The 10,595-nt window shown below is 35.7% G+C and overlaps 1 protein-coding gene across 1 annotated transcript in view; it reads left to right on the forward strand.

The window, feature by feature from the left end:
• The first annotated feature begins 1,303 nt into the window (after positions 1–1,303).
• LOC135210455 (uncharacterized protein DDB_G0271670-like) overlaps positions 1,304–10,595 on the forward strand; it is a 24,820-nt gene continuing 15,528 nt past the window's right edge. The window contains exon 1 of the mRNA XM_064243350.1: positions 1,304–1,540. Within this exon, the coding sequence (XP_064099420.1) occupies positions 1,304–1,540 (237 nt within the window). The remainder of the gene's footprint in view (positions 1,541–10,595) is intronic.

The following is a 10,595-nucleotide window of genomic DNA, read 5'->3' on the forward strand; positions in this document are numbered from 1 at the left end:
GACCAACTCCTCCTCTGCCTCTTAATGAACAGCGGCGTATAAGTGTGTTTTCATGGAATGAAGCGGAAATTACTTAGATAAACTGCGCGGGACACATTTCATCGAGTGAGATATAGAGATGATGTGAAGAATAGGAAAGTATGGACGTGATGTGTTGCATGAGAGATAATAAAGTTAAATAGTGCTCTCATGATTACAAGTACTGAATTAATAGGGACTAGTAGAAGGAATATGGTTCCCAATGACAATGAAAGTATATGAAAGGGGATCTTAAAGTATATCATTTTTCGGTTTGGCTTTGCCAAGCTATTAACATATAAACAGAGAAAGAAAATACCGTAACAATACGAATGCTGCTTTGGAATTGTGTCCGATTCCTGACTTCAGGTGTGATTAAATTTGTCTTGAGAACATACAAACACATTTTGATCTGAAATTCTTATGCCACAGAAAACCATGCGCATGGGCACGAGTTCTCAACACTATTACTCTTTCTATTTTCCAGACTTACGAGAAATTTTCCCATCAAAAGCTAGTCACGACATTACCAAAATCATCAACATTCTGTTGATTTTCCTTTCATGCAAATTTCTGTTGTTGCTTTCGACGTCGTTTCCCAACTTTTCAAGCAACTGCACCTTCCGTCAAAACAGTGTCTTCCAAAGACTTGATTCTCAACTTATAAATCAAAAGACGGTGCAATGGAAATTTTGATTATATCTTCCTCACAGCGAACGACGTGATACGAATGTCATGGGAGAAGCCGAAAGTTGGCTTGCCCCACCATTATGGGTGAATTTCTGCGAACTTGAATATTCTCTCTCTCTCTCTCACACACACACAATATATATATATCTATATATATATATATATATATATATATATATATATATATATATATATATATATATATATATATATGAATATGTATGCATATATATATACATGTGTGAATGTGTATATATATACATACATATTCATATGTATATATATGAATACATATTAATATATATATTTATAAATATATATCCCCCCTCCGAGGATGTACGAATTTTCTACAAGTCCTTCATGCACCACGGATACAAAGAAGAGGAGAGCTGCATCAAGAAGATTGTGGAAGAGAACGTCACCCCCGTGGAGGAAGGGAAGAGGCTCTCTCTTACGATCTATTATAAGAACCGAAGAACAAGAGACCTGGTTATGAGGAATAACCCCACCCCGCCTCCAGGAGACCCCCTGAAGGAATAACGTCGTCTACCGGTACACATGCCCTATCCAAGGATGCCCTGGAGTCTATATCGGAATGACAACGTTACGACTGTCTAAGAGGATCTCCTGTCACGCCCAGAACGGTGCCATCAAACACCACGCCCTCACCGCCCACCAACAGCACGTCGTGCGAGAGGACATCGTGAAAAGCACGGAGATAATCGGAAGAGCCCCTGACCAGCGACGCCTACGCCTCCTTGAGGCGTTATTCATCCTCGAACAAAAACCCCTCCTAAATACGACACAGGAACCCTTCCTGCTGCCCACCTGTGTAAGTAATGCCCAGCTACGCAAACCCCCCCCCCCCCCCCCCCCCCCCCACCCCCCCCCCCCCCCCCCCCCCCCCAAAGTAAACACACAGCGCCCAGGACAGGACCAATATTGAAGAGGATGGAAGAAATACCAGGAGTTACGTCACCACGGTCGCAGCCAATGAAACCCCGGCTCCAGGTGACGCAACACACCTGAGAAGGTCAACACGCCTCGAACGTTTCCGACGCCTGGCCGCCAGCCAATGTAAAGTCGAGTATCCTCCGGGTCCTGCAGGAGCATCCGTGAGCGCCCGCACGACCATGATATAAAGAGGACTCACCACCAAGAGCTTCGGGCTGCTCTACGAGCAAGAGCCGTGCTGGCACAAGGCCAACTTAATCTCAACCACCACCAAGATTCAGTCCTCCAGCAACCATCGCTGTGACCATGCCCTGGCAGATCTGGGCGAACGTCAGAGAGAGAGAGAGAGAGAGAGAGTGAGAGAGGAGAGAGAAAAACTTGTAGTAGTAATAGCAGTAATAAAGATAAATCAATATGAATACACCGGATTTGACGATCCCCTTTGGCAGGTTGCTTGCCACTTTCAGCAACATTGAGAAATCCTTGATAAGGGAAATAGAGAAGACTCTACACAAAATTAATGGAGCTGATGCAGCAATCTTTTTCAACAAGACTTATATATACATATATATATATATATATATATATATATATATATATATATATAATAATGTGTGTGTTGAGAGAGACGAGAGAGAGAGAGAGAGATAGAGAGATGAGAGAGATTCAAGACCCAATGGTTGGGCAATGCCAACTTTCAGCTTCTTTTATGTCATCCATAGCACGAATATATATATATATATATATATATATATATATATATATATATTATATATATATATATATACATATATCAAAGGAAAGGCATAGGCTGGAGGAGCTGAAACATGCAGAGCTATTGAATTGGCTACACAAGTAATGTATGAAATTTATGGGGAGTAAGCAAAAAATAAATAAATAAATGAAAGAGGGCCAGAAATGACGTTCGAGGTGTGAACATGAGCAAATACTATAGAGAAAAACGGGGCATTGTTCTAAGGGGTCAATCAAATGAGAAAAAAGATAGCACAATAAAGGGTGCAAAGGAAGGCGCTGTCAAAATTCTAGGTCGGTGGAGCCTTATGAAATTTCATTCTGTATGAAGTTCACCGATTACAGATTGGTAAAGGGAACTGCAGGAACTACTAGAGACTGCGAAACAATTGCAGGAATTTATTTGGTTTTGTTTGTATGGTGTTTTTGCGTTGCATGGAACCAGTGGTTATTCAGCAACGGGGACCAGCGGCTTTACGCGACTCCCGAACCACGTCGAGAGTGAACTTCTATTACTAGAAAGACATCTCTCACCCCCTCAGTGGAATGCCCGAGATTCTAACTCGCTGCCACCGGGGTGTCAGGCCAACACCATACCGACCACGCCACTGCGGTGCTCTGCAGGAATTTAGAACCTCAAAGCAAATGAGAGACACAGGAAGGTTGCGAGGATAATGGAAACTAGGAAAAAAGAGCTAAGAACATTCATAGTTAGAGAAGTTGGAGATGACTGATTGTTTGAGGTGCATCTGGTAATAAAAGTAATGAATGATAATTAGATGGGAGATGCGGGGATCCCCAGAAGAGGTGGAACAAAGATATTTAGGTTTATGCTGAAGATCTGGAAGAAAATCGGGGTACCTTTGGAAAACACGGCCGGAATGTACGATTTTTTTTTTATTTGTTAGTTCTTACTGGCGTCGCAACGACGAGGTTATTGACCCCGGCAGGAAAGTACGAAAGCATTATTTAGCCTAGCCTTCTCTCCTGGATGAAAGTGAATGACTGATGCTGAATGATAATGATGAACAGTATTGGAGAGATTAAATTCCGCAAAAGGATGGATCAGCGTTGAAGACAGTTTGGATAAGTAGAAAGAGTTAAATTGAAAAGTAGGTGGAAAAAGTTGACAACATAAAGGTTTTAGGAGGAAAATGAAAAGCCGAATGGAAAAATACCACTGGATAAGAAGCGCTTTTGATAATTTACATTATCTATCTATCTATATCTATATATATATATATATATATATATATATATATATATATATATATATATAATATATATATATATATACACAAACATATATATATATATATATATATATATATATATATATATATATATATTATATATATATATATATATACATATATATATATATATATATATATGTGCGTGTGTGTTTGTGTATGTTTAGATAGATAACTCTTTGTGTATCTTAACCTGACTATTCTATACGGTCAAAATAACATTCAAAGTGCTATTTCTCGCAGATAACCTTGGGAAGTTTCCTTTCAAGTTGCAATAACACGTGTTCTTTCCTCTTTTTTTTTCGTAAATTGAAAATCAGACGAAAAACCTGTTCTTTTAAGACGAATAAACAAAATAACAAATGATGGCTGAACCCATTCATTTCGTATTAGGTTTTTTTTTTTTTCTTTTTGCAAATAATTATTGTTTTAATGTGTTAGGTTATGAGCACGACTGGATGCAGATTACGCTATGTGGTATTAATGAAAGTTAAATTGAGCTGGGAATCACATTTGGGAACCGTAATGATTCTAATTATGTGACTCATGATATTCAATGATAGGAATTAGTTTTTTTTTTATGGCAAACATTTGGCCGGGATTTTTGGAATATTCGCCTAATAGCGCTTTGATTTTTTTATTGCAATAATTATCTTTGAAAAACAAAGTAATTTGGATTATCATCACATGAAAAATGGAGAATAAATGCTAAGGAGAGAGAGAGAGAGAGAGAGAGAGAGAGAGAGAGAGAGATGAGAGAGAGAGTGGAGAGAGAGGAGAGAGAGAGAGGAGAGACCTTGAAGATACCAATAACAACAATAAATTGTTAATCTTTTATCTCCTCAGAAAATTTTCATCTGCAGAGTTGCCATATTGTCCCCAATTTTAGCAATTAACTTATTTATCTAATTACAGTTCCCGGTTTTAGTAAATAACCTGTTCATCTCATTCGTAGGCAAAATTCATTATAAAGAAATAAATCTAATTTCCTACCTTAGCCGTAAAGTTTTCAAGTCGGGTCATTTTATTTCGTTATCACGTTCATATTAGAAACATGTCTCACATGCGGGATTCGCTTATAAGTCAATTCTTGAGGCATAAAAAAAAAAAAAAAAAAAAAAAAAAAAAAAAAAAAAACAAAAAAAAAAAAAAAAAAAAAAAAAAAAAAAAAAGGCCAAACCTTTGTGGGACAGCACGTCGCCTTCTGAAAAGTGTGAGTGTGTGTGTGTGTATAATTACTTCCTTTAGATACGTAACATATCAATATTGTCAGCAGATAATTCTGTTACATGACATTTGAAAGCTGTTCGGCTTATGCGGTGAATTTGTCTTCTTGGGTAATTTTGCAAGATTCCCAGTCATTGTCTCTTGTCTTTCATGACGCAGGTAATCATGTTATCTGCCTTACATTCTAGTATTGTAATGTATAGATCTCCCCTCCAAAATCAGCAGTTGCATATGAATCATGATTTCGTATTAAACCGGAAATATAATGAGCCGGTAATTACACCATTGTCGTGTAAATTGCGAATTTACATGCAATTAGAATTTGATTTCAATGGTTACCATAATGATATTCATGGCGCTTTGACGAGAAACGATTGGAATGACGAATAATTCTACTAACTGAATATTAACTTATCACGTAACATAAACTTATTAGTGTTTAAAGACAAGTAGGTATATGTTGGAATGTTGACAAGTATGACCACCAGCATATTCTCGCATTGATACTATTTTGACTCCCTTGAAATAACCATACCGAAAAAGCCATCCGAACAGATAACTATATCATGCGATGAGAGCAAAACTGCATATATATTCCATTTTCAGAACAGACATGAACATAACAAGGCGTGATGCGACCTCCAGCTTACTCGGGAGACGTGCAAGATTTTCCCCTCACGCATAAACAAGTTGTAAACATTATATTCCGAAGTTAACGTGAAGTGGTCTTCGTAATTAATATTCATATTTAGTACTACTCATACTAACAAGGATCATCCAAAAAAGACGAATTAAACACGTTCATATACTCATAATTATAAGTGGAAACACAAAATAATCGACCAAAAACATAGCCTAAATTCAGTGCGCCAAATAAATTCAAACAAGCTAAAATCTACAGTCAAATAGATTCTTGCTTCACCAACGAAAATTCAAATACGCTACATTTTTATTGAAATAATTTTTCTGTACTGTATAACATACACATTATTCATTTTTTACAATTCCATTCTAATAAAAAAAATCATGAATATCCTACCCTAAAATTCCGTATAATTTAAACTCAACACGAAAACACCTTTTTTTCAGACCTATTCAGCCTTTTCCATAAGGCTTTCCTAAACCCCCCAAAACAAGAACAACAACAACAAAGTAGTTGTAGGCTTAATCCCCGAGTAAGCGAAAACTCACACAATTAACTATTCGACAACTCGACATTTATCTATCATACTCTCTATTTCAAAAGAAGTCCTTCACCTAAACCCATGGCTCTTTCTTCACCCAAATATGGCCTACCCATGGTCCTTCCTTCACCTAAACCTATGGCCCTTGTTTCACCTAAACATGGCCCATCCTCCACCTAAACCATGGCCCTTCCTTCACTAAACCCATGGCCCTTCCTTCACCTAAAGCCATGGCCAGTACGTTAACAATGAGTTAATTTCGAACAGCAGCGAGTTACCTGAAACTCCGGCGAGAATGGTGTATTGGCGGAATGTAAATGAGCTGACCTCTGCAATGTCTCTCATTTCCACCCAAAAGGGCAAGCAGTTGTCATCCCCAGGTAGAGCAGAGGAAGGTATAAGACCGTTGCCCCTTAGGAAGTGACGTTATGGTGCCTACAGTGCGGAAATAATTGTCAACTCTATATGGAAGACTATAATTAAAAATTAATTTCGATTTTTACATGATTATATTTATAATAACAGGGACGTCTCTTCAAGTTTATATGATCATGAATTTTTCTAACATTTCTACCTGAGTAAATGCATACACTGAAGCTTCTTATTCACTTCCTTAAGAACGTGTAAACTATCATACATGGGAGGAAACTCGGTTAGTACGTGATGGTGGTTCCAAGTAAATGTTATGAAGGTCAAATGTCACAGCTGTGCTTTGCATCTCTCTCTCTTCTCTCTCTCTCTCTCTCTCTCTCTCTCTCTCTCGTGAATAACGTGTTCGGATGAATTTTAGCTTTAAATTGTAATGGCCAAATGAACAAAGTTCCATCAAAATGGATGATACCATTGATTTTTCGTTCTTCTATCGCATATATACAGAAGTAAGTATGTGTGTTTGTTAGTTTTGTTACTAATTCACAAATTACTTTCATATTTCATAAAGGTCATGAACTCTAATCCTGGCCAGGGCATATGTATGTAACAAATAAAGGAAAAGTTGTTCCTACAATAATCTGAATTCAGTAAATGTTGCTTAATAGTTGGGATTAACTAAAAAAAGATAAATCAAATAAAAGCCATGCGCTAATTAATGACAAAACTTTTATATATGTATATATATATATATATATATATATATATATATATATATATATATATATATATATATATATATATAGTATATATATACATACAGTAGTACCTCGAGATACGAAATTAATCCATTCCGAGGCGTCCTTCGTATCATGAGATTTTCGTATCTTAGACCACATTTTACATGTAAAATGGCTAATACGTTCCAAGCCCTCCAAAAACACCCCAGTAAATTTCATAATAAAGGTAAATGACCTATAAACAATGAAATACTACAACTACCTAAATTAATAACAAAATGCAAAATAACCTGTAAATAAAGTGTATTAGTGTACATGGTATACAAGAAATACTGTACGTAAAAAATGTGGAAGCTTACCTTTCGAGTGAGGCTATCTCCGAAAGTGGCGACAAAGGAGGACAAACGGCAGATACGTACACTTAACTTTACAAAACACATAAAAAAATGTCAGAAAAACAAACTAAACTTTACAAAACACATTAACAAAACTGTAACACTTAACTTTACAAAAATTTAAAATAAAATTATTTGTCTTTTTTTGATTTTTACATTTCTTTTTACTTTTTTATACTTTACGTAATTTCAATTTCTTCACCACGAATGGATGCCAGTCCGTTTACGGAATTTTTCGAACCACCCATGAGAATCCTTAAACTCTGGGGTTGCCGTTGATGTCCCCTCTCCGCCGTCGTCTTCGGCTTGGGCAATCAAATCGCCGAAAATAGCGCTGGCCTTCTAGCAGATTGCTGTCTCGGTTATCGTATCGCCTTCGATTTCTTTGTCCTCAATCCATACAAGAAGCAGCCTTTCCATTTCATTATGCACATGGCTCCTCTTGTTGGACAAAATAATCACGCCCTTGGAAGGTGTAGCTGCTTTGATGGCTTCCTTCTGCTTAAGGATGGTGCCTATCGTCGACGGATTTCGGCCATATTCCTTAGCGATCACACTCAACCGCAAGCCAGCTTCATACTTTTTTATTATCTCCATTTTTGTCTCCATAGAAAGCTTCTCTTTCTTTCTGTGAACTTCAGCAACTTTCTTGGGACCCATGACTATACTGTACGTAATTAAGTTATGTAGTATGTATACTAATTAGGTTCTCGCACAACACGATAAAGTAGCACAACGAAATCACTAACGAATTTACGTTACTAAATGAAATCGTTGGACCGAACGAATGCTGCGTGCGTACAATAAAGATTCTGGTACGAAGTGGCCGAGTTAGGCACACCGCCACGCACGTATAAGATTCATGATGGGAGGGATGCTGTCCAATAGGAGAGAAGGATCTCATGGCGGTGGCTAGCATCAGGAACCAATGGGAGAGCAGGAGGATGGTGGCGAGTCTACTAGAACTAAGATGGCGGTGCGCGGCGCGAGTTTCAAAATTGTTATTGGGCGAATCTCGGACTTTCAGAAACCTTTCGTATCTTGAAAACTTTTCGTATGCAGAGCCGTTAAATTTTTCACATTGGCTTTCGTATCTCGAGTTTTTTGTATGTTTAGCCTTTCGTATCTCGAGGTACCACTGTGTATATATATATATATATATAATATATATATATATATATATATATATATATATATATATATATATATATATATATATATATATATAGATATTAGTTTTGTCATTAATTAGTGCATGGCTTTATGGCTTTTTTTTATTTGTTTATATACATATACATATATATATATATATATATATATATATATATATATATATATATACATATACATATATATACATATGTGTGTGTGTGCGTGTGTGTTTATGCTTGTTTGTATACGAGTATGTCAGCGTTTACATGAACGTTTGTGTTCTGCCAGTCTGCCTACCTCTCGCGTTTGCTTTCGAGCTTCATAGCAACCAAAAATCTAAACATGGGTTTTGGTCCGTTTAACTGACCAGGTAACAAAATTTCCAGATGACTTACTCAAACAATTTTGAAGGAAACCTTCGGCATTCCGTCGCAATTCTGTTGCAATTGAAGACAATTTATATGCAGATGAGCTTCCGATTCTCGGAGCCAAGGCTCATGAGAATAGTGTTAGGTAGTAAGAGACAAAGTTTATTGGTTTTCTGTTTAACTCTATTATCATTATAACTAGCATTAATAATAGTGTTGTCACTCTTAATTTGTAACTGCTTTATTAACTGGACAGTCTTCCGACTCCGTGTAATGCATCGGTGTAATGTTTATTACATTATATTTTTAATTTTTATTTAGGCTGTAATGTCCCTAGTTAAAATTTCTTTTTCTTGTTCTACTAGTTTTATATATATATATATATAGTATAATATATATATTATATATATATAGAATATATATATATAATATATATATGATATATATATAGTATTCAGTGTAGCACGAAAGTCCACGTGCCTGAGAATATCATAAATCTACGTAAGAAGGCGAATGAAAGACCTGGAGTTGGAACAAGCACTTTCGAAGATTATTCTACATTTTCAAGTGTGAACTTGAAAATGCATAATAAACTATGAAAGTGCGTACTTGTTCCAATTCCCGGTTTTCACTCGCCTTCTTACGTGGGATTTTATGATATTCTCAAGCACGTGGACTTTCGGGCTACATTGGATATATATATTTATATATATATACATATATATATATATATATATTTAGATATATAATACATATATATATATATATATATACATACATATATATATACATATATATATATATATATATATATATATATATATATATATATATTATGTTGTGTGGGTTGGGTGTGATATAACCATATAGCAACAATAACCAATACCAAAATAATATTTTAATTACATATGCTTGTGATTGTGTAAGGCGTACGGGTTCGTCTTGTACCATGGAATATCCCGCTTGTCAATAGCAAGTCCTCAAGTATTATACTTCAATGATAACAAGTTCAACAACTGAAGGGAGGAGTTGATATGCCAAGACTGTTTCAGTGATTAAGTTGTGTTCATCGAAATAAATTTGACGTGAGTTGGAATATTTTAAGGGGATACTGTAGTAAAAATATCTGATTCAGTTTCTTGATCACGCTTTTCATTCAAAATTGTTTAAATCACGAAGTGTCAATGTGCATTCGATTCAAAATTTCAGGTATTTTATAAAGACTAAACTAGCCACATTTAAAATTTGGCACGTGCGTCAATACGAGGCAAAACTTTATACTGATACATATTTTATAATAAATGGTTATTTTTCAATCTATTGTGTATCCTTAATAATATGGTGCTGTAATATTCGTCCCTTAATTACGTATACGTTAAAATGTTACTAATATCAGGTTTGGACGTCAAATGATATATATATATATATATATATATATATATATATATATATATATATATATATATTATATAAGGATATAATCTCATTATTA

This window comes from Macrobrachium nipponense, chromosome 39, assembly GCF_015104395.2.
Source record: "Macrobrachium nipponense isolate FS-2020 chromosome 39, ASM1510439v2, whole genome shotgun sequence".
In the NCBI taxonomy this organism is placed as follows: domain Eukaryota; kingdom Metazoa; phylum Arthropoda; class Malacostraca; order Decapoda; family Palaemonidae; genus Macrobrachium; species Macrobrachium nipponense.